This window comes from Sparus aurata, chromosome 24 (assembly GCF_900880675.1).
Source record: "Sparus aurata chromosome 24, fSpaAur1.1, whole genome shotgun sequence".
NCBI lineage: Eukaryota > Metazoa > Chordata > Actinopteri > Spariformes > Sparidae > Sparus > Sparus aurata.
In genome coordinates this window covers 19,832,708-19,859,821 of record NC_044210.1, presented here as the reverse complement: position 1 = coordinate 19,859,821, position 27,114 = coordinate 19,832,708, and the positions used below count along the sequence as shown (strand labels likewise).

At 43.5% G+C, this 27,114-nt stretch overlaps 1 protein-coding gene across 1 annotated transcript; it reads left to right on the top strand.

The window, feature by feature from the left end:
- The first annotated feature begins 17,401 nt into the window (after positions 1-17,401).
- LOC115577178 (H(+)/Cl(-) exchange transporter 4) lies at positions 17,402-27,072 on the top strand. The gene is made up of 12 exons (XM_030410089.1): positions 17,402-17,613; positions 18,339-18,493; positions 19,129-19,228; positions 19,762-19,949; positions 20,123-20,245; positions 20,333-20,539; positions 20,706-20,786; positions 21,153-21,698; positions 21,981-22,167; positions 22,356-22,754; positions 22,834-23,050; positions 23,720-27,072. Exons 1-12 carry the CDS (start codon positions 17,598-17,600, stop codon positions 23,808-23,810), a joined length of 2,310 nt encoding a protein of 769 aa, XP_030265949.1. The 5' UTR covers positions 17,402-17,597; the 3' UTR covers positions 23,811-27,072.
- Positions 27,073-27,114: the final 42 nt, after the last annotated feature.

Below are 27,114 nucleotides of genomic sequence, written 5' to 3'. Positions count from 1 at the left end.
TATTCTGCATATGCTATTATTTGGCCTCCACCTTCCTTTTATTAGCAGGTGAGTGTGTGATGCTACATTGTGACAGCAGACCCTCGTTACAGCAGCTGAAGTGTGTGTGAGACGCAGCTCACGCTTGGTACCTCCATATAATCCTTTGCTTATTTCATGTACTTTACGTTGTCACATAAAATGACGTGGACACGTTGCTTGTCTATTAACGCGTTCAGCATCTCCTGGATTGCCTGCTTTACATGCTGTATGAGACCCACGAAACAAGTGCGCATATACCGGCATGTTGTAACTGGAAAGTGGAATAAATGTAATGCAGAGATGGTAGGGCACACCAGGGATTCAAAAACTCCAGGTGACGAAGAAAACCCTGATCCCCTACCACGGAGATGAGCTGGTTTTCCAGAGCGATTAATTTGATGACCCTCTCTGTATTATTTGTGGACATGTCGCTGAGGATATTTCTCATAACTGAAAGTATCCGCGACTGTTTGCTGCTTTGGTCTCCTTGCCTGTACTCTCGAGTGAACACGTTGTATTCTTTGAGTTTTTGTTTTGTATATGCTGTATCAAATGAGTAGTAAAATGCAGCTCCGCGAAACGGCCGTATAGCAGATGTTACATGTCGCCGTTGGACTGCTTTCGCTTTCTAATTGACGTTATTTCCACACTGCAGACACTTTATTCACAGGTTTGCCAGAGTAACACCACGCGCGCGTCTGCGTTCCGACACAAATTGTGCTCTGATGTTAAAAAAAAAAATAAATAAAAAATCGGGCTTGGGTCCACGTTCAAAATTGCCGATTCCGATCAGCGGAAAAATGCCCAGATCGGCTCCGATCCCGATCCTACAGATCGGATCGGGACATCCCTACATCTTAGCGTCTCGATCGCCGTGTTGATGTCAACTTGCAAAACAATTAGCCACTGATTAAGGATATCCCTACTGCACCGGAACAGCAGTCTGTGAAAAGTTTCTGGAATGTTACTTTTCATCTTCTTCTCACATCCAGGAAAAGCACGAACAGGAACATCTTGATTTACGCTGTGACAACTTAGAGGCCGTCCATATGGAAACGCTCTTTGTGGAAACACACGTGTATTGCGTAGTTTTGGCCGATCGTCCACACGGATCCCGAAAACGCACTTTTTTGAAAACGGGTCTCAGGGTGGAAAAATCTGAACACGCAGCCCTCCCGTTTTCATCGAATCAGCATACTTTCCGAAGCGATGTCGCCAGCGCCCCACCCCTCGACCTCTGAACCCCGCGACGTCTCACAACAACAACAACAACAACAACAACAACAATGGCGGACTACATGCTCGTGTTCGTGTTTCTTGCATCTTACTCTCCTTGTGGTTGAGTGAGTCTCAGCAGCAGTTCAGCCTCATTATCGGTCCACACAAATGATTCTGGTTTCCTTGCACTCGCCATTTTCATCTTCTTGTTGTGTTCGGTTTCTCCGTGTACTGTTTGTTTGTTTTTGCTCCGTCTCTTCTTCTCTGTTTTTGTTCAATTTCAAGCGCCACCTATAGGCTGGAATATGAACTACAGCGGTTTCAGTCATTTTTAGTGGATCCGTATGGATGCAAATATTCTTGAAATGATGCCGAGGAAAACGGAGAAAAAAAAGATCACAAATAAAGCTTAGGTTGCTTTTTGACGAGAGTTTCACTTTAATACTACTCATTTGATACGGCAAACAAAAAACAAACACTCAGAGAATACAATGAGTTCTCTACAGCAGGACAGGCAAAGACACCAAAGCAGCAAACACTCGCAGATACTTTCAAAAGGAAAGAGAAATATCCTCGAGACAGCGACATGGCCACAAATATTAGAGAAGGTAACTGAATTAATCTCTCTGGATAACCAGCTCATCTCCGTGGTAGAGGATCAGGGTTTTCTTTGTCACCTGGAGTTGTTGAATCCCTGGTATGCCTTGTCATCTCTACATTTCATCACATTGATTCCACTTTCGAGTTACAGTGTGCCGTATGTGCACTAGTTTCCTGGGTCTCATACAGCAGAGCATGTAAATCAGACAGTCGAGGAGATGCTGAACGTGTGTGAAAACGACAAGCAACGCGTCCACGTCCTTTTACGTGACAACACGAGGAATGTGTAAGAAGCAGTGGATGATATGGAGGCACCAAGCGTGAGCTGCGTCTCTCACACTTCAGCTGCTGTAACGAGGCTCTGCTGTCACAGTGCAGCGTCACACACTCACCTGCTAACACCAGGAAGGTGGAGGACAGTGTTGTAATAGCATATGCAGAATAAGGAAGAGCCATATAAAGGTATATACATTGTTTCAACAAAATAAAAAAACCTATTAAGGAACAGCTTGGATGCAGGTACTTTTTTTCTTAAAGCAGCAGGAAGAGGCTGAGTATCGGATCGGGAGTCGGTATCAGCAGATGCTAAATATTAAAGGATTTGGATCAGGATCGGGGTAAAAAGAACCTGATCGGGACATCCCTACTAATTATGTACATTTAAAGATACAATGTAGTTCACTACAGATGAGACGGGAAATAAACATCTGGCTCAGAATCATCTGTGTTTTGAATAAAGCTTCCTGTATTATTCTCATCAGCAGGTATCTGGAGACTTTTAGCAGATAAACTCCACATCAGTAATGCATGACTGTGTTTCTGTTGTTGACATCATGTTATAACTAAATATTCAATTCTTGTTCCAGTGTCTGTCGCTTGTTTGTATATGAAGATAATGTCCAGTTCTTTGGGAATCTGTTGTGTGCAGCAGCAGAGAGAGAACAGCAGACAGGAGAGAAGATACTGGAGCTGTTATCATCAGTGTGCACATCTGAAAAGTTCCCTTTTGATGAAAGATACATTCCTGAGGAATATCAGTGTGGTTTCCTGCTGGATCTGTACTCCCACCTGAAGGACTATGAGACTGAAACTGGCCTGAGAGTCCTTCCATCATTACAGTCAGTTTTCCAGTCAGCTCCTGCAGTCTGGTCCATAAACCTCTCAGAGAGAAAGAGCTCCATCCTCCTGGAAGTGCTGAAACTCACATCAGAGAAGAAACAAGTGAAGCTGACAGGCTGCTCACATGAAGAGAGTGAAGTGAGGAGTTTCCTACAGTGTCTGCCTCATATCTCACAGCTCAGGTAAGACTGACAGATAATGTACATTTAAAAACTTTTTTTGCAACTTTAGAAAAGTTTATTTCCTACCAAAAATGTCTAGTTCGTAATAACCCTTTCGTACAAACTAGAAGAACAGCCAGTAAAATATATATTTACTGGAGTTTGTGTGTTAAAGGTGAAAGTACCTGTGAAGTTCTTGATTCATTAGAAGAGTTCAGATTGGAAGAAAAGTGCCTCCACAAAGTAAATGTGGAGGTGGAGGAGTTTAAACACCAAGCGCAGGCTAAATGCTCCCAGTCATGTCCTTGGAGCAAACCACAACTAAGAGCTTATTGTTTATTTAACAAAGAGTAAAGATGTGAAGAATATGTTGAGTACAATTAGTCTGACAGTCAGAGATCACTATGTGTGAAGTTGCACATTGAAACAGGAAGATACAGAGGTGTGGCAGCAGATGAAGGAGCTGTGAACACTGACACCTGAATGAGGTGGAGAATGACATTCATTTGACTTTATACTGTCTTTATATCAGGATTCATGACAAGTACTGTTTAAGAAGTTAATGTTGTGGATGTAGATGTGAGAGGTATTGAGGATGGAGCTCTAAGTGAAAAGCTCTTTGATAATGTTTTAAATAGTGTGAATGTGTCTCCAAAGCAGAGGACAGGAGGAGGACAGTCACAGTGGCTGCATTATATCTCACAGCTCATTAAAGTCAGACTCATAATCAGGGGTTTCCTGATGCAACCACGTGATCAGAAATCAGGGCTGATCACGTGGTTTCAGACTCGATCTGAATCGGATGTTACATCCCGATCAGGGATCAGATATACATATATATGTACAACCTTTTCATGGGAGGGCAGCAAAAGAGGTGCATTTAAAGTGAAACTATCGCCCAAATATCCTGATAGCATCAAAATCTCTATTTTTAAAACAGTAAGAAGTCTGGACACAACATGAGACTTTGTTGGTAGTATCACCAGGGTCTCTACACATGAACACGAGCATTGAGAACATTGTTTGTGTACACAGAGTTACTAAAAAGAAGGTTTTAGAACAACTCACGTTAGCAGTAGTCCTTCTCTTCTTAGTAGGGATGTCCCGATCAGGTTTTTTTTTACCCCGATCCCGATCCGAGTCCTTTAATATTTAGTATCTGCCGATACCGAGTCCCGATCCGATACTTGGCCTTGACTAATATTTTCCTAGATAATACAGATGCATTAAGAAAAAAAGTACCTGCATCTACGCTGTTCCTTAATTGGTTTTTATTATTTTGTTGAAACAAAGTATATACTTTAATATAGCTCTTAATTATTCTGCATATGCTATTATTTGGCCTCCACCTTCCTTTTATTAGCAGGTGAGTGTGTGATGCTACATTGTGACAGCAGACCCTCGTTACAGCAGCTGAAGTGTGTGTGAGACGCAGCTCACGCTTGGTACCTCCATATAATCCTTTGCTTATTTCATGTACTTTACGTTGTCACATAAAATGACGTGGACAGGTTGCTTGTCTATTAACGCGTTCAGCATCTCCTGGATTGCCTGCTTTACATGCTCTGCTGTATGAGACCCACGAAACAAGTGCGCATATACCGGCATGTTGTAACTGGAAAGTGGAATAAATGTAATGCAGAGATGGTAGGGCACACCAGGGATTCAAAAACTCCAGGTGACGAAGAAAACCCTGATCCCCTACCACGGAGATGAGCTGGTTTTCCAGAGCGATTAATTTGATGACCCTCTCTGTATTATTTGTGGACATGTCGCTGAGGATATTTCTCATAACTGAAAGTATCCGCGACTGTTTGCTGCTTTGGTCTCCTTGCCTGTACTCTCGAGTGAACACGTTGTATTCTTTGAGTTTTTGTTTTGTATATGCTGTATCAAATGAGTAGTAAAATGCAGCTCCGCGAAACGGCCAGATGTTACATGTCGCCGTTGGACTGCTTTCGCTTTCTAATTGACGTTATTTCCACACTGCAGACACTTTATTTACAGGTTTGCCAGAGTAACACCACGCGCGCGTCTGCGTTCCGACACAAATTGTGCTCTGATGTTAAAAAAAAATAAAAAATAAAAAATCGGGCTTGGGTCCACGTTCAAAATTGCCGATTCCGATCAGCGGAAAAATGCCCAGATCGGCTCCGATCCCGATCCTACAGATCGGATCGGGACATCCCTACTTCTTAGCGTCTCGATCGGCGTGTTGATGTCAACTTGCAAAACAATTAGCCACTGATTAAGGATATCCCTACTGCACCGGAACAGCAGTCTGTGAAAAGTTTCTGGAATGTTACTTTTCATCTTCTTCCCACATCTGGGAAAAGCACAAACAGGAACATCTTGATTTACACCGTGACAACTTAGAGGCCGTCCATATGGAAACGCTCTTTTGTGGAAACACACATGTATTGCGTAGTTTTGGCCGATCGTCCACACGGATCCCGAAAACGCACTTTTTTGAAAACGGGTCTCAGGGTGGAAAAATCTGAACACGCAGCCCTCCCGTTTTCATCGAATCAGCATACTTTCCGAAGCGATGTCGCCAGCGCCCCACCCCTCGACCTCTGAACCCCGCGACGTCTCACAACAACAACAACAACAACAACAACAACAATGGCGGACTACTGCTTGTGTTCGTGTTTCTTGCATCTTACTCTCCTTGTAGTTGAGTGTGAGTCTCAGCAGCAGTTCAGCCTCATTATCGGTCCACACAAATGATTCTGGTTTCCTTGCACTCGCCATTTTCATCTTCTTGTTGTGTTCGGTTTCTCCGTGTACTGTTTGTTTGTTTTTGCTCCGTCTCTTCTTCTCTGTTTTTGTTCAATTTCAAGCGCCACCTATAGGCTGGAATATGAACTACAGCGGTTTCAGTCATTTTTAGTGGATCCGTATGGATGCAAATATTCTTGAAATGATGCCGAGGAAAACGGAGAAAAAAAAGATCACAAATAAAGCTTAGGTTGCTTTTTGACGAGAGTTTCACTTTAATACTACTCATTTGATACGGCAAACAATAAACGAACACTCAGAGAATACAATGAGTTCTCTACAGCAGGACAGGCAAAGACACCAAAGCAGCAAACACTCGCAGATACTTTCAAAAGGAAAGAGAAATATCCTCGAGACAGCCACATGGCCACAAATATTAGAGAAGGTAACTGAATTAATCTCTCTGGATAACCAGCTCATCTCTGTGGTAGAGGATCAGGGTTTTCTTCATCACCTGGAGTTGTTGAATCCCTGGTATGCCTTGTCATCTCTACATTTCATCACATTGATTCCACTTTCGAGTTACAGTGTGCCGTATGTGCACTAGTTTCCTGGGTCTCATACAGCAGAGCATGTAAAACAGAGAGTCGAGGAGATGCTGAACGTGTGTGAAACCGACAAGCAACGCGTCCACGTCCTTTTACGTGACAACACGAGGAATGTGTAAGAAGCAGTGGATGATATGGAGGCACCAAGCGTGAGCTGCGTCTCTCACACTTCAGCTGCTGTAACGAGGCTCTGCTGTCACAGTGCAGCGTCACACACTCACCTGCTAACACCAGGAAGGTGGAGGTCAGTGTTGTAATAGCATATGCAGAATAAGGAAGAGCCATATAAAGGTATATACATTGTTTCAACAAAAAAAAAAAACCTATTAAGGAACAGCTTGGATGCAGGTACTTTTTTTCTTAAAGCAGCAGGAAGAGGCTGAGTATCGGATCGGGAGTCGGTATCAGCAGATGCTAAATATTAAAGGATTTGGATCAGGATCGGGGTAAAAAGAACCTGATCGGGACATCCCTACTAATTATGTACATTTAAAGATACGATGTAGTTCACTACAGATGAGACGGGAAATAAACATCTGGCTCAGAATCGTCTGTGTTTTGAATAAAGCTTCCTGTATTATTCTCATCAGCAGGTATCTGGAGACTTTTAGCAGATAAACTCCACATCAGTAATGTATGACTGTGTTTCTGTTGTTGACATCATGTCATAACTAAATATTCAATTCTTGTTCCAGTGTCTCTCGCCGGTCTAAAATTGAAGTCCAGTTCTTTGTGAATCTGTTCTGTGCAGCAGCAGAGAGAGAACAGCAGACAGGAGAGAAGATACTGGAGCTGTTATCATCAGTGTGCACATATGAAAAGTTCCCTTTTGATGAAAGATACATTAATGAGGAATCTCAGTGTGATTTCCTGCTGGATCTGTGCTCCCACCTGAAGGACAGAGAGACTGAAACTGGCCTGAGAGTCCTTCCATCATTACAGTCAGTTTTCCAGTCAGCTCCTGCAGTCTGGTCCATAAACCTCTCAGAGAGAAAGAGCTCCATCCTCCTGGAAGTGCTGAAACTCACATCAGAGAAGAAACAAGTGAAGCTGACAGGCTGCTCACATGAAGAGAGTGAAGTGAGGAGTTTCCTACAGTGTCTGCCTCATATCTCACAGCTCAGGTGAGACTGACAGATAATGTACATTTAAAAACATTTTTTTTGCAACTTTAGAAAAGTTTATTTCCCACTAAACATTTCTAGTTCTTAATAACCATTTCGTGCAAACTAGTAGAACAGCCAGTAAAATATATATTTACTGGAGTTTGTGTGTTAAAGGTGAAAGTACCTGTGAAGTTCTTGATTTATTAGAAGAGTTCTGATTGGAAGAAAAGAGCCTCCACAAAGTAAATGTGGAGGTGGAGGAGTTTAAACACCAAGCGCAGGCTAAATGCTCCCAGTCATGTCCTTGGAGCAAACCACAACTAAGAGCTTATTGTTTATTTAACAAAGAGTAAAGATGTGAAGAATATGTTGAGTACAATTAGTGTGACAGTCAGAGATCACTATGTGTGAAGTTGCACATTGAAACAGGAAGATACAGAGGTGTGGCAGCAGATGAAGGAGCTGTGAACACTGAGACCTGAATGAGGTGGAGAATGACATTCATTTGACTTTATACTGTCTTTATATCAGGATTCATGACAAGTACTGTTTAAGAAGTTAATGTTGTGGATGTAGATGTGATAGGTATTGAGTATGGAGCTCTAAGTGAAAAGCTCTTTGATAATGTTTTAAATAGTGTGAATGTGTCTCCAAAGCAGAGGACAGGAGGAGGACAGTCACATACAACACATACGTTCCTCTCTTCTGGACTGAACACGTTTGATTTGTCAACTGGATTAAATATTCAGGCTTTGACACTAATGGATGCAGATGTAGTTTTAGTGTAGTTTTATTTATTGACCTGTTGATTGATTTGTGTTTACTTACTTCATCTTGATGTGATTTGGTATGACGTCTTGTGTTTCGGGGGCTGTGTTTGTGTATCTGTTCTTTTCTTTTCCCCTGGAATGATGTTGTTTGTGGAGGTCTGGTGAGTTGGATGATGTCTCTGTTGGGATGTTGATGTCTTGTGCTACTACATGATGTTGGGTCAACATGCTGGAAAGTTTGATTTGTTGTAAGTTAGTTTGTCATGAGGGACGAGTCGTGTAAATGACCAGACACCAAAATAAAATATGTGTTCATTCAGCTGGTTAGTCCACAACTGTGACTGTACAGAGTTTATATATGATGCTCTGTTTCTGTCCACACACCACAATGTATTTATTCCTCAGTTACAGAGAGTAGATCTACTTTACTGTATTATTCTCATCAGCAGGTATCTGGAGACTTTTAGCAGATAATCTCCACATCAGTAATGTATGACTGTGTTTCTGTTGTTGACATCATGTCATAACTAAATGTTACATTCTTGTTCCAGTGTCTCTCGCTGGTCTAAAAGTGAAGTCCAGTTCTTTGGGAATCTGTTGTGTGCAGCAGCAGAGAGAGAACAGCAGACAGGAGAGAAGATACTGGAGCTGTTATCATCAGTGTGCACATATCAAACATTCCCTTTTGATATCATGGATGATTATTATGATGAAATAAAGGAATCTCAGTGTGGTTTCCTGCTGGATCTGTGCTCCCACCTGAAGGACAGAGAGACTGAAACTGGCCTGAGAGTCCTTCCATCATTACAGTCAGTTTTCCAGTCAGCTCCTGCAGTCTGGTCCATAAACCTCTCAGAGAGAAAGAGCTCCATCCTCCTGGAAGTGCTGAAACTCACATCAGAGAAGAAACAAGTGGAGCTGACAGGCTGCTCACATGAAGAGAGTGAAGTGAGGAGTTTCCTACAGTGTCTGCCTCATATCTCACAGCTCAGGTAAGTCAGACAGATAATGTACATTTAAAGACATTTTTTTGCAACTTTAGAAAAGTTTATTTCCCACTAAACATTTGTAGTTTGTAAAAACCCTTTCTTACAAACTAGTGAAACAGCCAGTAAAATATATATTTACTGGAGTTTGTGTGTTAAAGGTGAAAGTACCTGTGAAGTTCTTGATTCATTAGAAGAGTTCAGATTGGAAGAAAAGTGCCTCCACAAAGTAAATGTGGAGGTGGAGGAGTTTAAACACCAAGCGCAGGCTAAATGCTCCCAGTCATGTCCTTGGAGCAAACCACAACTAAGAGCTTATTGTTTATTTAACAGAGAGTAAAGATGTGAAGAATATGTTGAGTACAATTAGTGTGACAGTCAGAGATCACTATGTGTGAAGTTGCACATTGAAACAGGAAGATACAGAGGTGTGGCAGCAGATGAAGGAGCTGTGAACACTGACACCTGAATGAGGTGGAGAATGACATTCATTTGACTTTATACTGTCTTTATATCAGGATTCATGACAAGTACTGTTTAAGAAGTTAATGTTGTGGATGTAGATGTGAGAGGTATTGAGGATGGAGCTCTAAGTGAAAAGCTCTTTGATAATGTTTTAAATAGCGTGAATGTGTCTCCAAAGCAGAGGACAGGAGGAGGACAGTCACAGTGGCTGCATTATATCTCACAGCTCATTAAAGTCAGACTCATAATCAGGGGTTTCCTGATGCAACCACGTGATCAGAAATCGGGGCCGATCACATGGTTTCAGACTCGATCTGAATTGGACGTTACATCCCGATCAGGGATCAGATATACATATATATGTACAACCTTTTCATGGGAGGGCAACAAAAGTGGTGCATTTAAAGTGAAACTATCGCCCAAATATCCTGTTTGAAACAGTAAGAAGGCTCGACACAACATGAAACTTTGCTCGTAGTGTCACCAGGGTCTCTACACATGAACACGAGCATTGAGAACATTGTTTGTGTACACAGAGTTTACTAAAAGAAGGCTTTAGAACAACTCATGTTAGCAGTAGTCCTTCTTTTCTTAGCGTCTCGATCGGCATATTGATGTCAACTTGCAAAACAATTAGCCACTGATTAAGGATATCCCTACTGCACCGGAACAGCAGTCTGTGAAAAGTTTCTGGAATGTTACTTTTCACCTTCTTCCCACATCAGGGAAAAGCACAAACAGGAACATCTTGATTTACGCCGTGACAACTAAGAGGTCGTCCACACGGAAACGCTCTTTTGTGGAAACGCACATGTATTGCATAGTTTTGGCCACATGAATCCTGAAAACACACTTTTTTGAAACTGAGTCTCAGGGTGGAAAAATCCGAAAACGCAGCCCTCCCGTTTTCGTGTGGACAGTGAATCCGCATACTTTTCGAAACGATGACGCCATCGCCCCACCCCTCGACCTCTGAACCCCGCGACGTCTCATAACAACAACAACAACAACAACAACAACAATGGCGGACTACTGCTTGTGTTCGTGTTTCTTGCTACTTACTCTCCTTGTAGTTGACTGTGAGTCGCAGCAGCAGTTTGACCTCATTATCGGTCCACACGAACGATTCTGGTTTCCTTGCAGTCGCCATTTTGTTCTTCTTGTTGTTGTGTTCGGTTTCTCCGTCTACTGTCTGTTTGTTTACAGCGCGTAAGCTTAATGCGCATGCTCCGTCTCTTCTTCTACGTTTTTGGTGAATTTCAAGCGCCACCTATAGGCTGGAATATGAACTACATCCGTATGGATGCAAATATTCTTGAAACGATGCCGAGGAAGACGGAGAGGAAAGATTGTTCTCGTCCGTATGATCAGGGCCTGAGGTGTCTCCTCTCTGTCCTCTTCGCTGTTGTGCTGTGTCTGTGTCACTCAGGTCACTGAGAGCATGCTGGCTTCTGGCATCAACTATCCACGCAATATCTCACATGACTTTTCCGGCTTTTGATTGTGGTATTGTTTCTTATATGAGGCTCCTTTTTCAACTTGAAAATACAGATTTTGATGCTAGTGTAAAAGTGCCCCTGCACTCCATTGAAGACGAGCTCGCCTGAAAAAGAAACTACAGTAAATCTTAAAAGTGCCTCTTTCGTTGTAATTATACTTTTACACGAAGGTTTGACTCAATATACATTCACAAATAAAGCTTAGGTTGCTTTTTGACGAGAGTTTCACTTTAATGCTACTCATTTGATACGGCAAACAAAAAACAAACACTCAGAGAATACAATGAGTTCTCTACAGCAGTACAGGCAAAGACACCAAAGCAGCAAACAGTCACAGATACTTTCAAAAGGAAAGAGAAATATCCTCGAGACAGCGACATGGCCACAAATATTAGAGAAGGTAACTGAATTAATCTCTCTGGATAACCAGCTCATCTCCGTGGTAGAGGATCAGGGTTTTCTTTGTCACCTGGAGTTGTTGAGTCCCCGGTGAGCCCGACCATCTCTAATTACATCACATTGATTCCACTTTCAAGTTACAGTGTGCCGTATGTGCACTAGTTTCCTGGGTCTCATACAGCAGAGCATGTAAAACAGACAGTCGAGGAGATGCTGAACGTGTGTGAAACCGACAAGCAACGCGTCCACGTCCTTTTATGTGACAACACGAGGAATGTGTAAGAAGCAGTGGATGATATGGAGGCACCAAGCGTGAGCTGCGTCTCTCACACTTCAGCTGCTGTAACGAGGGTCTGCTGTCACAGTGCAGCGTCACACACTCACCTGCTAACACCAGCAAGGTGGAGGACAGTGTTGTAATAGCATATGCAGAATAAGGAAGAGCCATATAAAGGTATATACATTGTTTCAACAAAATAAAAAAACCTATTAAGGAACAGCTTGGATGCAGGTACTTTTTTTCTTAAAGCAGCAGGAAGAAGCTGAGTATCGGATCGGGAGTCGGTATCAGCAGATACTAAATATTAAAGGATTTGGATCGGGATCGGGGTAAAAAGAACCTGATCGGGACATCCCTACTAATTATGTACATTTAAAGATACGATGTAGTTCACTACAGATGAGACGGGAAATAAACATCTGGCTCAGAATCATCTGTGTTTTGAATAAAGCTTCCTGTATTATTCTCATCAGCAGGTATCTGGAGACTTTTAGCAGATAAACTCCACATCAGTAATGAAAGACTGTGTTTCTGTTGTTGACATCATGTCATAACTAAATGTTACATTCTTGTTCCAGTGTCTCTCGCCGGTCTAAAAGTGAAGTCCAGTTCTTTGGGAATCTGTTGTGTGCAGCAGCAGAGAGAGAACAGCAGACAGGAGAGAAGATGCTGGAGCTGTTATCATCAGTGTGCACATATGAAACATTCCCTTTAAATGACAGAAACTTGCGTGACAGTGATCACAAATATCAGTGTGGTTTCCTGCTGGATCTGTACTCCCACCTGAAGGACTTTGACAGTGAAACTGGCCTGAGAGTCCTTCCATCATTACAGTCAGTTTTCCAGTCAGCTCCTGCAGTCTGGTCCATAAACCTCTCAGAGAGAAAGAGCTCCATCCTCCTGGAAGTGCTGAAACTCACATCACAGAAGAAACAAGTGAAGCTGACAGGCTGCTCACATGAAGAGAGTGAAGTGAGGAGTTTCCTACAGTGTCTGCCTTATATCTCACAGCTCAGGTAAGACTGACAGATAATGTCTATATTTAAAAACTTCCAGCTCATAATTGTTAGTGTTTTGACTGTAATTTGCATATTAACAACTTTTAGATGAAGATGAATTCTGTTTCTCTCCTCAGTATTTCTTCAGGAGTATTTTAATATAATGTGATATTATCACACAGATTATTTCATCCTGTCTGTTTTCTAAATGTCATTCTGAACAACATGGTCCATCAGCTGGTTTGTAATGCAGCATGTTTGTGTTTTCACTCCTCTTCCATGATATTGTGTTTAGTGGTGATCCAGAGTTCTTCCAGCGTGTGTTCACATTAATCTGTGTGAGATCCAGAGAGGAGGCCGAGCAGTTGGCCTCTCTGCTGCAGCTCCTGGGCTTCAGCCTGCAGTTAACAGGAGAGTTGGGCTGGAAAACCTGCAGGTCTGTGGGAAGAGTTCTCAGACTCTGTGGTTCTGATGTGGATCTGGTCCTCACACCCAGAAGGATCTCTGTCAGAGGAGCCTCCCTCCTCTTTAGACACACAGCTCAACTACACAGTCTGAGGTTTGCATGTCTATATTTAATGTTGTTCCTGTAACACTGTCTTGTCCAGTTTGAATGTCCAGTTAGTGGTGAACATCATCATGTCACAGCTGCTTCTTCTCTCCCTCTCTTTGACCTTCAGGCTTTCCAATGGTACGGCCTTGTTTCTGTCTCAGTGGGTCAGAAGAAAGAGAGTGGCCTGTCTGTTGGCTGTTGAAGAGCTTTCTCTTGCCCCTCAGAGAGGTCTACCATCAGAAAGAGTTCTGTTGAAGGTGGTCAGTAGTTTGGCGTCCCTGCTGAGATACTGGACAGTCAGCCGGTTGGACCTGACTGAGTTCTGTGGTTCTGCTCTGAGTCTGGTTCCACTGCTGCTTCATGATGGTCCTCTGACAATCAAGTAAAAGTCTTTCATGAGCCTCATAAACAATCTAATGTATGAAAATACAAAATGTACGAATCATTTACGTTTCTAATATACACTCATACATTTCTATCTGCAGACTGAGTGAGAAGATTTCCCAGGAGCTCCTCTTCCTCCTCCAGGACGTCCAGGACCAGGACCTGACCTGCTCCTTCTTTAATAAATTTGACGGCGACATCACTGTGAACCTGAGGAAGAACCGCTTCTCACAGGAGAACATCAGACGTCTGCTTCCCTTTCTGGAGAAGATTGTATTTAAAAGGTTCTTAGTTTGTTTTTTACCTTTTTACCAGATACAGACATCAGTTTATCTTATTTAACCATCAGTTATTTAATTCTTTGCCTAATCAAAGTGTTCTGGTGAATACACTTTATATTTTCAGGCCCTGTCCCAGCTTTGTGTTGACTGTCATCACAGAGATCTATCACACTCGTGCCAGTCCCTTTATACCCAGTTTACTGAGGTCACTGGATCATGTGATCAACCTGACCTGCAGAGAGATGAACTCAGTGGACTGTGCTGCTCTGCTCTTCACCCTCCAACACTCTGACAGAGTTAAACTGAAGCTCCTCTGGACCTCCATACCAACAGAGGAGATGGAGTCCTTCCTCTTTACACTGGACAGAGTTTCTCAGCTCAGGTGAGACATCAGTGTTTGTTCTTCAGTGTGTCTGTCTTCTTCAACACACAGGACATAATGCACCTCTCACAGTTTGGGTGATAATTTTATTGTTTGACTTAATTTTCTCCTCAAAATTAGTTTGGCTAACCTAAGTAACCCAAGTTGTAGGAAACATGATTATTCTTAATTAATATTATTTGTGGCGTCTTTTATTTGGATAATGTATTAATCTGCACATCATATCAGTAACTGATCGATGGAAGGATGTGATTAGAATGTGTTTAATGTTTTATTTTTGTCTCTATTTAGTGTGGACAGAAATCTGCTGCTGCAGTTGATCCACTGCTGTGCTGCCTCTGACGCCCAGCAGGGGGCAGCAGTCAGCCTGCTCAGGACTCTGCAGCACAGGCTGGATCTGTCCTGCTCCTCCTGTGTGGAGCTGCTGCAGGAGGGTCAGAGTGAAACTCTCAGTCTGACTGATGAGGACTGCAGGGCCGTCTCCACCATCCTGAGACACAGCAGCCAGCACACTCAGCTCCACCTGCAGGACTGTGAGGTGGAGGTCAGCGGACTGGACCTGCTGTTTCCTGTCCTGGACAGAGTCCTCCTCAGGTGGGAAGGCAACAGAATGACCTACATCATACTCTGACTCTCACCTCCCCAGAGTTGTACCTGCACATTGTTGCAACGACCGTGATTTCTTCACTTGGTAGCATCACATTTCTTCTCCTCTGGTGCTTAGTGGTGGTACTAATACAGGGCATTGTGACCTGTAGTTTCCCCAGTAAACACACCAACCTCTGCTGCTCTTCTTGGATAATACGCTTCATTCGGAGCCGTTCTTTATTGTCCAAGTGTCTCTGAGCAGGAGAGAGCCGACAGGCCGGATGACCAAAGTGCCGGCTGCCCCTCCAGGAGCAGCAGATTACTAACGTCACCTTGTTAAAACAAGTCTAAGTTGTGTCTGGAGGAGCAGCCCTCCCTGCTGACACCCGGCCTGTCCACTCTGCCAAGCCCAGAGACACAGCTGCAAACTGAAGGAGTCGCTGTGTTTACTGGGGAAAGTGCAGCTGGTGGTCCCTGTATCACCACCAGCAACACAGACACACCAGCACACATGTATAAATACTCACTATGTTGAAACCCACATGTGTAGGTTACTCTGTATTCTCTGTGTAGAATCTGCTGACAACCATAAATCAGCCTCAACAGTCGCTGTTTGTTGTGATTCTCCTCTTCAGAGCCAGTAAGACTGTCGTCCTCCAGCTGCTGTCCCTGGTTCCTGTGAACAGAGACAGAGACACAGTGAGACGGGCGGTGTCCCTGTGTGGAGCCCTGGGTGGAGAACTGGACCTCAGTCACACCACACTGGATCAGAGGTCCTGTGGAGCTTTGGCTCAGCTGCTGGACGTCTCTGAAGGGCTGACAGAACTGGACCTGAGTCACTGTGAGCTCACTGACCAGCTGCTGCTCTCACTCCTCACACATCTGCACAAAGTCCAAGTCCTGGAGTGAGTATCAGTCTGTCCACACACAACAATATATATAGTTGTAGTTATGTTCTGTATGTGTGTGTGTCCCGGGCTGTTGTGTGTTGGACAGAACCTGTACTGCCTCCACCAGCAGCAACTGATATGATTTACAGTCATAAATATCCTCCGTGTCACTTCCTGTGTTTGTGTTTCAGTCTGAGTCACAATAAGATCACTGATGCTTCAGCTGACATGTTACTTGAACTGGTCTCCATCAACCCCTCCATGGACACTGTGCGGTGAGCATACATGAATCAATGTTCCATCATTTATTCAGACGTTTGTGCTTCATCCTCTCAGGTTAGTGAAGTTAATACTGTTCCACATGTTACTGTGGCTGAATGAGTGATGTTTCTCTGCTCTGGTCTTTTCCTAGACTCTTCAGGAACAACATTAAGGACAGAACTCCTTTTAAGAAACACAAGCAGTTTGAAATCTGGTGAATCAGCCGTCAGTGTGGTGGTGATGTGCTGATCAGGGAATCATTGATGTCTAATGATGGTAGATATTACTTTGGTATGATTATGTGTTAATGTTTTGGTGGTGGATAGTTTTTAATCAACACGGTGATCTCTGAAAAAATCTTTAACAAAGAGCAAGAGTCATGATGTTCTCATCTGTGAAGCAGACGGCATTTTTACAATAATTATCTGGAGATCATGACTTGTTGCCAGACTTTTGGTTCATGGTTATTTATGTGAAAACTCTCAGGTTTTAGACATCAGGTTGTTTTTTTGTGATCATTAAATTATTTTTTGTGTCAAAATAAATTAAATTTATTAGTAGGCCTAATTTATCTTTTATTTCATTTTGTGATAACTGTATTTTTGCATTACGGGTTTCTGTACTTTATTTTGGGATGAATGTTAAATGTGAAGAAGAATGAGTGATGATGAATTACGGGTATACTCCGGTACAAATCATTTAGGTAAAAAATATTTTCGGAAAAATTTTAATTATCCGTTTACATGATCATTTTCTCTGCCTGTGAACATGTTTTAGTTTTTTTTAACAGTTAATTTACTTACTTTCTTTCAGCAAAATTTGACGCACATTTATTGTTTTTTTTTCATATTTAATGCACATGTATGAAATGATTTTTAACCATAAACAATCTTTGATGCACACTCATTATTTTGCATTCATCTTTTCAATAGATAATCTTTGATGCAGATGTATGAATTTGTACATATTAAATATTCTAATATAGACGATCTTTGAAGCACATGCGTGAATGTTTTTTTGTTAGCATTCATCCTTTTAAGACGTTTTTTGATGCACACTTATTTCGCACTCATCTGTTCCGTAGACGATCTTTGACGGACGCTCGTGGACGTCGTATCGCGAGGCTGTCAGTTGGAACAGGTGCATTGTGGGAGTCAGTCTCTGACGCTGTCTGCTGTTTGTTTCTGGACATTTAACGCCTGTTTTCTTGTATATTAAAGCTAAAATGCGTCACCAGGTCGACATTAAATAAGTTATTAAATCAGAGGAAACGTTTTGTAGCTGCGGCCGTGTGGACGGACTGAGAAATGGAGGCTGGTGAAGGTAAAACACGACTTTATCGAGCTAACTTAGCTAGAAGAGACCAGCTAATGATGCGGGCACAGTTAGCTTTAGCAGCTAACGCTCATAAATAAACACGTTTAATGTTAAATGTTTGTTAACTCGTTAATGTTAATGAAGAAATGATGTAATGACAGACGTGTTTTTAAAGACAGGTGGTTGTGAGTGCATACAGGCAGACATGATGGACAGTTGGCAACATTCTCATGTGAAGCTGATTAAAACTGCGATTAGTTGATTAATGATTTAATCAGATGAGCTGATGTCAAAGTGTTCGATCAATAAGAAAACAGCTGTGATGAATGACGGTATAATGTCAAACATGTAAGCCTTTTATGTGAATTTTTAAAGATGTCCTGTGCTTGATATTGGTTTTATAACATCATATTGGCATTATTTTGTCTGATATTAGATTTAAAAAAGGGCAGGCAGGATGATTTATACTGAACAGTTTCTATTGTCAAGAAATTATGAATGTAACTGTTTCACAGCCAGATTGTTTGTCAGGTGAATCAGTAATAAGTGATTTATCTGCAGCTCTACTTCATCCTGTCAGTATTCATGTGTGTTCATCTAAACTTGTCCTGAGATGATTCGGCTATAATTCCTAAAAACAGCTAAATATTCCAGTTACGTTCGACGTCTCGTTGTGTTCAGCATCTATACATCAGAGTGAACCTTCTCTCTGATCTTCTCCTGTCTGCCAGGCGTCAGCGGCTCCACGCCCACAGAGGAGATGAACGGAGCTGGAAACTTGATGGATTTCCTGGATGAGCCGTTTCCTGACGTGGGCACGTATGAAGACTTCCACACCATCGACTGGCTGAGGGAGAAATCCAGAGACACAGACCGCCACCGCAAGGTGAGACCACGGCTTCTTATTTACCTGCTGTTTCCATGCAACGTATTGAAGGGTTTGGAGAAGAAATTCAAATATTTACGATAATAAGAAAGGAAAATAACGTACCAGAACACTGTTTGAAGCGAGAAAGGTGGCAGGGTCCTTTAAGGTCAGTTTGTTTATTATGAAAAAAAGAGGGTTTGATTATTTAGTTTGTAAAGGACATTTCTGATGAACATTTACCACAAAACTGCAGCGTGCACCTTTAACTTTGTGTCTCTTTGTCATTTTGAGGTATGGAATCATAAATATAAAATGGTGGAGGGACGATGTGATGCACCAGCTGCCTTTTGAGTTAACAGTTAAATCTTTTCATTTGCAGACACAGTCAGATAAAACACAAGAATAATAGAGTAACCGGTGAAGCAGCATGTTGGCTCGTACTCGCTGTGTCTCCAGGACAACATCTGAATGTTGAAAGTGAGAAGTTCTGTTGGTGTTCCTTCAGACACTTCATTCAGAAGATCTGTTGTTTCTCAAACAGCTTCTGCCTCTTCATATTGTCAGCGACGTGAAACTGTCTCATCGTGTTTTAAAAGAGTTTTGTCCCTGATTTTAGCCTTCGATCAGCTAATCAATGTGAACGTGTCCACCAGATCACCAGTAAGAGCAAAGAGTCCATCTGGGAGCTGATCAAGAGCCTGCTGGACGCCTGGTCGGGATGGGTGGTGATGCTGCTCATCGGACTGCTCTCAGGTCAGTCAGGAGGGACGACGCACCGAAAAGAGTCGTGTGAAACACATGTTTATGTTCTGTATCATTCACATGCTGCTGCTACAGGAAGCTTCTTATTCACTTAGTCACGTTGAGCCGATAAATCATGAGGAAAATTGGCGTCTTAATTGATACTGCAGATTATTTTTCTCTCACATCTGGTCGTCTCCAAACCTACAAAGTTGTTTATCATTCTCATCTGTGTCCAAACCTACAGGACACCTTATGAAATGTAAAGTTTTGTGTTCTCCTGTTAATCTTCCCACAAACCGGTCCTGATCCGGTCAGGGTTTGGACAGAACAGAGCAGGACACATTGGTGCTTATAGACTCTCTGCTTGTCGAGCTCTTCAGTTATATTCCACAGATTCTCGCTGTGATGTCTGATCCTCCGAAACAGTCAACCTGTGCTGTAAAGTAGATTTGTATGTCTCTGTAGTTTGAAACCGGTGTGAAACAGTCTTGTTCTGGGTCAGAACTCTGTCATGGCCGCCTGACGCGTCCTGTCGTCTGCAGGTACGCTGGCCGGAGTGATCGACCTGGCCGTGGACTGGATGACGGACCTGAAGGAAGGCGTGTGTCTGTCGGCCTTCTGGTACAGCCACGAGCAGTGCTGCTGGACGTCCAACGAGACGACCTTCGACGACCGAGACAAGTGTCCGCAGTGGCAGAAGTGGGCGGAGCTGATGACCGGCCACGCCGAGGTCAGAGCAGTTACAACCACTGTTTTCATTGTCGAGTGTCTTCTTTGTTAAATGATCAGTTGTTTTTGTAAAATGTTGAAAAGCGATCAAAGATGACGTCCTGATGTCTCTCGTTGACTCGTCACCGTCAGTTTACAGTTTCCACTTTTCCGTATGTGACTTCCTTCCTTCAGGGAGGCGGAGCGTACGTGTTGAACTACTTCCTGTACGTCCTGTGGGCTCTGCTGTTTTCCTTCCTGGCGGTGTCGCTGGTCCGAGTGTTCGCTCCGTACGCCTGCGGCTCAGGAATCCCAGAGGTGACACCAGCACCGGACAGATGAGCTTTTGGGCTGTTTAGCTTCCGTAGCTTGTCTTTTTTAAACACCGTGGTTTGTTGTGTGCAGATTAAAACCATCCTCAGCGGCTTCATCATCCGGGGATACCTGGGGAAATGGACCCTGCTGATCAAGACGGTGACTCTGGTCCTGGCGGTGTCATCGGGTCTCAGTCTGGGGAAGGAGGGCCCTCTGGTCCACGTGGCCTGCTGCTGCGGAAACCTCTTCTGCAGCCTCTTCTCCAAGTACAGCAAGAACGAGGGCAAGCGGAGAGAGGTACGCTGCTGACGAGACCTTAGTTCTTAGTTCAAACCAGAGACATTCACAAGCTTCCAAAAGATAACGTTGTGTTTCACTTGGTCTCCTGTCGCTCTAACATCCAGGAGAGCGAGACTGAAAATATTACACTGTGCGTTTCACTGATTCTGTCTCTGACTCTCAGGTGTTATCAGCGGCAGCAGCAGCCGGAGTGTCGGTGGCCTTTGGAGCGCCAATCGGAGGAGTTCTGTTCAGCCTGGAAGAGGTTTGTTAAAGAGAGCTTCTTTGGTCCGACTGTCGTCTGTGCAGCGTTCTTCTTCTGTTCAAGTAACACATGCAGCTCTGTAGTCCAGTGACGGGACATTATATGCAGTGATGTCACAGCGGGAGGCTCCAGTTCTGTAAGGAGAGAAAACATTCTCCTCTAAACTCTATAACACACAATAAAGGACGAGCTTTAAGGACAGTTTTGGTGCTATTGATTAAAAAGTAGACACATTGGAGAGTTTTGTGTGAAGGACGCTGTGATCGCCTCGTCCTCTTTCTTTTCTCTGTGGAGCTGCTTTGATTGTTTTTCTGCATCGTTTCTCCTGCAGCTGCTCCTGATGTTTCTCCTTTGTCTCTCCTGCAGGTCAGTTATTATTTCCCCCTGAAGACTTTGTGGCGTTCCTTCTTCGCTGCGCTGGTCGCCGCTTTCACGCTGCGCTCCATCAACCCGTTTGGCAACAGCCGCCTGGTGCTGTTCTACGTGGAGTACCACACGCCGTGGTACATGGCCGAGCTCGTCCCGTTCATCCTGCTCGGCGTGTTCGGCGGGCTCTGGGGGACTCTGTTCATCCGGGCCAACATCGCCTGGTGCCGGCGGAGGAAGACCACCCAGCTGGGGAAGTACCCGGTCTTGGAGGTCATCGCTGTGACGGGCATCACCGCCGTGCTGGCGTATCCCAACCCGTACACCCGCCGCAGCACCAGCGAGCTCATCTCCGAGCTCTTCAACGACTGCGGCGCTCTGGAGTCGTCGCAGCTCTGCGATTATATCAACAACCCCAACATGAGTCGGCCGGTGGACGACATCCCGGACCGACCGGCCGGGCCCGGAGTCTACAACGCCCTGTGGCAGCTCGCCCTCGCCCTCGTCTTCAAGATCGTCATCACCATCTTCACCTTCGGCATGAAGGTCAGTACGACGGAGAGGAAGTTTGTAAAGAAAGTCAAAGAAAATAGAAGTGCAGCCATTTTATTTTATTTTATTTTATGGATTCTTTTCGAAAATGTTGAAAGTAGAAATTGAGTTCATGCTGAATTATCTAGTGTTATAAAATCTCTAATTGCAAATTATCATCAGTCTTGTAAATTGATGATAGATTGATGGAAATGTTTGATTAATATCAACTTTATGACCTTGTTCTTTTGTCAGAGTAACTGAGCGACCTGAACTCTGTGTGATTGTCTCCTGCAGATCCCATCAGGTCTCTTCATCCCCAGCATGGCGGTCGGCGCCATCGCTGGACGGATCGTCGGGATCGCCGTGGAGCAGATGGCGTACCACCACCACGACTGGATCATCTTCAAGAACTGGTGCCGACCCGGCGCCGACTGTGTGACGCCCGGACTGTACGCCATGGTGGGAGCCGCCGCCTGTCTGGGTGAGTCGACGCGGTGCTGCATCGAGGTCACATGAAGACGACTGATCAGAACGTGTGTCGGTCTGATGACAGCTGATCGTCGTTGGCAGACACGAGTAAAAAGAAGAACAGAAATTTAGATTGATCGATTGATTGTTTCAGCTGTGACTCTCTCCTGTAATAAACCAGCTGTGATTGGCTCCCCTCAGGCGGCGTGACGAGGATGACCGTCTCCCTGGTGGTCATCATGTTCGAGCTCACCGGCGGTCTGGAGTACATCGTCCCTCTAATGGCCGCCGCCGTCACCAGCAAGTGGGTGGCGGACGCCTTCGGGAAGGAGGGCATCTACGAGTCGCACATCCAGCTCAACGGCTACCCGTACTTGGACGTCAGGGACGAGTTCACCCACCGCACTCTGGCCACCGACGTGATGCGGCCCCGCCGGAACGACCCGACTCTGGCCGTCCTCACCCAGGACTCCACCACGGTGGAGGACGTGGAGACGCTCATCAAAGACACCGACTATAACGGCTTCCCGGTGGTCGTGTCCAGAGAGTCGGAGAGGCTGATCGGCTTCGTTCAGCGCCGGGACCTCACGCTCGCCATCAGTGAGTCTGTTAACCAGTCCTGGGCTGCGTTTGCTAAAAGTCTGCTGATGTTTAACGTCTCTCCGCTGTCTGTCTGCAGAAAACGCCCGTCAGAAGCAGGACGGCGTGGTCAGCAGCTCGGTGGTCTACTTCACCGAGGATGCGCCGCAGCTGCCGGCCAGCAACCCGCAGCCGCTGAAGCTGCGCCGCATCCTGAACCTCAGCCCCTTCACCGTCACCGACCACACGCCCATGGAGACGGTGGTGGACATCTTCCGCAAGCTCGGCCTCCGCCAGTGTCTGGTCACCAGGAGCGGGTAAGAACCGGGCCGCTGCTGCAGAATGTTGTTATTGTTGCTCGGTTTGATTATTGAATGACTTGAATGATTTGTTGGTTGTCATCGCCATCTGGTGGCCAGACAATATTATTATTCTGGAAAAAAGAGACTGTCGATCAAATTATATATTTATCAGAGATGTCACAACGTCATAACAGGTCAGTGATTATTGTCAGTGTTGATTTATACATCTGGAATATTTTTAAATAATTAAACTTTAAAATTTGAACCGTTATTCTTCGAGGATGAGAGAAATACATTTAGTGTTTCATCTCAGACAACATATAAAATGAAACGATCACGTTATTCTGATCAAAACACAAATAAACAAAGTGACAATTCTGTTTTTCCACAGTTGTTCTCGTAACAGTTCAGATCTGATAATAAAGACTTCCAGAATGTGAATATTTGGGGTTTACGGATCTTAACAGTGCTGCATTTTACTCCTAAATATCTCTTTGTGTCCTGAATTTAATAGATTTTAAGTCGACCAAAGAAAATCAAAAGAGAAATTGTCTTTTCTGCACTCATTACTTTCACACGAGCACTTCTGGAGACAGATTTACATCGCAGGATGTTCTGTACTGACAGAACTGTTGAGTCCGATTGAAGAAGTTAAAGTTTACCTCCCTCTGTGTTTGTGTTCAGGCGTCTCCTGGGCATCATCACCAAGAAGGACGTCCTGCGTCACATGGCTCAGATGATGAACCAGGATCCAGAGTCCATCATGTTCAATTAGAGAGAAGAGTTTTACCTCCAGACGGTGTAAATAGGTACCGACCGAGTCCTCCATCCTCCTGACAGGCCCGTCCCACCCTGTAGTGACCGCAGCAGCACAGCCAACGCTTCGGCTGACATCAGCTGGAAACTAAAGAGCCGATCAGGCGTCTTTTTCTTCACCATCATCATCTGAAATCACGTAGAGTTTAATGTTCAGAGTGCCAAACTCTGGTTCTGTAGAGTCCACAGCAGCAGTCCTTCATTAGTGCTGCTCGCTCAAATAAAACATTTAAAAAGTCTCGCTGAAGGAAGCGCGGAGTGTAAAGATGTGGTGACGTGTGTCGGTGGAGTCACGGACCTGGAAAGTCTTTAAAGTTGTTAATTTGATGCTGATTATCTGTTGTGACGTCACAGTGACGATGATGATGTCAGGAGGAGTTCACTACGACCTGGTGAGGGACGACTCGCGTCTCACACGATGACCTGTTGTTATTAATCCTCACAGGAAGTCAGACAAGAAAGGTGTGTTTGAAAATACTGTTCAACTCAACTGATGATGAGAGTTAAAGATGTTCTTCCCAACATCGAGTTAGATGTTTAATAAAACGAAGAGAAACAAGAAATCTTTATATTTGACTCGACTTTACCAAACCATCATATTTCTGTCAGTGGACTCGTCACCGTATTTAAACGTTGTTTAAACTTTAACGCAGCTCCAAAAAAACCTCATGAGCTCCAAAAATGAAGCTTGAAAACAGATCCGAGTGAACGAGACACCGGCAGAGTTTAAACCTACAAACTTTAATGTAAAAGTTCACAAAACTCAGATTAAAACAGAATCCAGACTTCAGTTTCCAGTAGTAGCACTGAAAACATTCAAAATCAGAAGAATAAAACAATCATATTTTGAATCTTAACTGTATAACTGAGATGTTTGATGGTTGTTATGAGACACGTTACAGATTAAGTGATATTCTTTTTTATTTCAAAAGAAAAACTCACAGAATGAAGAAGCTGTGACTGTCGTGTGAAGCCGTTCTTAGATTCCTTGTGGTGAAACAAAGACACTAAAACATCCTGAAGAAACTTCACATTTTGTCTAGAAACTATTTGTTGCCTCACAGTAACGACACGTCTTATTTTTGTGACCCTTAAATTCAAAATGAGTCAGGAAATCAAATATTGGATCGAACGTTATCGAGCTTAGCAGCTTCGTCACGTCAGTCGTGAGCAGGATGATAGAAATCACCACGATCATCTTCTGCTCGGTGTTTGTTCCCCTCAGTCCAACAATGATTTACAACAAGATTCATAAAAGTTAAGACATTTAGTTGAACTGGCTCCAAAACTATGAATAAACAGTTTCAAACACACCTTTTATTAATAATGTCCAACAGCAGACAGTCTGAAGAAACAAACTAAACTCTGCTCTGGAGTTTATCGGACTCTTTGGTTCTGTGTGCTGCTGGTTTGTGTTGGTTCTGGATGCTGTAGAGAATGGGACCACTTGAATCCTGAATTAAACTGTAACACTGATTTTATTTAAAGAGTTTGGAACTGCAGCACTTTGTGTTTAAGCTAACAGTTGTTTTTTGTTTTGTCATGTGTTGCTGCCATATTTATATGAATTCTGCCTGTTGATGTTCGTTTTCACGCATCAGTGCGTCTCCATGTTACTTTGAGCTGAAGGCACAAACTGTCTGAAACACTACATGTTGTTTTTACCGGAGCTGAGGACGTTCTTGTCAGAGCCGCGTTTGATTTCTGGTATCTTGTGTTCATTTAATCGTGTCAAAAAGGTTCAAAGAGCCTTAAAATGTGTGCGAAACTTTGCGAGATCGTTGTAAAGTTCAGTGTTCCTCCGTCGGTTACATTCGATCTCTCGTTACCTTTCATCAAAGTTATGTTGATGCATTTACAGTTTCAATCCGTGAGAAAGACTCAAAAAGACTTAAATTAATGTCTCCAATCAGTTTTCAGTCCAGAGAAACGAGAACAAGCAGCAAACGTGGTTCTAAATCTGCGACCCTGTCAGGAATGTGTCATCAGGAGCTGGTGGACAACAAACTGTAAATCTCTCGGTGAAAACAGTCAGTGGACGTGTTTCACGGTGAGAATCTGTTTGATATAAAAGCCAAATAACGAACCTGAGGCCGAACTACAGTCCATCAGGACGACTGTGACACATCACGTTTAAACATTCAACCAGGCTTTTCTTCTTCTTCTCTATCTAACATCAGTAGAGCGCATACCTCCGCCAAGTCCCAACAGTCCAATCTAATATCTAATTAAACATATTTAAGTCTGCTAGACGGTTTTTCTTGGACATTTTGTTCATCAACATCCACGCAGAATCCCCCGAGAAGTTAACGAAAGTGTCCAGAAACTCTCACGATGTTAAAGACAGTGAGAGAGAATTCCTGGATGAGGTTGCGGTTCTGTTCTGGTCCGTTCAGTAGTGAAAACAAACGAATGGACACAATAACAATAAAAGCCTCGTTAAGAAAAGAACGGTTTCACCACGTTTGATGAGGCAACAAAAAATCGCACTCTGTTGAGACGGACAGAAAGTTAACGGAGAAGAGAAAAGTTTTAAACAAGAGTGAAGTCGGCGTGTTTGTTTCCTGTTTCTCCAGCTGGTTCTAAGCTCCTGTTACGTGACCTGGACTCGATATTTAAAGCTAAATATTCAGTGTGACGAGTCCAGCAGCTGCAGAACGAACATAAATGAAGGAAAACGATTAAGAAGGCGTCGAAAATGTGTCGTTAGTGTTTCTACACGCAGGTCTGGAATATTATTTATTATTTCCAGCACTTAAAAATATCAAGATTGCACAAAAAAATAGTTTTTGCGTCCTCGACTGCACATTCATCGTGTTTTTATTTTCTTGTGTCGTGGTTTTTTGTTGTAGTGTAAACTAACCTCGATCGTCAGAGCTGCTAACAGTTCATTAAAACTGGAAACTTGGAGGGATTTAAGTTTTGTCGTTGAAGAAACGCTCCACGTCGTGATCAACCTTCTGTTTTTAAACGCCAAGAGAATGTATTAAAAAATAACTGTCTTGTAAATATCGAAGATTTATTGTGAGCATTTTTTATTTAATTTAATTTTGTCTGAAACACACTAATGTTTGAGCCCTGGTTCTTTTTTATTTTCAGCTCTAAATATTTATCAGATGCATTACTGGTACAGAAAACAGATATTTGCACTTTTGTTTTTTGACTTTGTAAATGACGTGAATGAAGAATAAAGCTGTCAGTTCACCTGCAGATGAAGAAAACACACGTTTCTGTTTTAATGAGCACAGAGTTCACATCGTTCA

Excerpts from the sequence above, each read along its gene's own strand:
- LOC115577178 (XM_030410089.1), top strand. Across the intron at positions 20,540-20,705 it reads ACGAGGGCAAGCGGAGAGAG|GTGTTATCAGCGGCAGCAGC; the intron begins GTACGCTGCTGA and ends TCTGACTCTCAG. Across the intron at positions 20,787-21,152 it reads TTCTGTTCAGCCTGGAAGAG|GTCAGTTATTATTTCCCCCT; the intron begins GTTTGTTAAAGA and ends TCTCTCCTGCAG.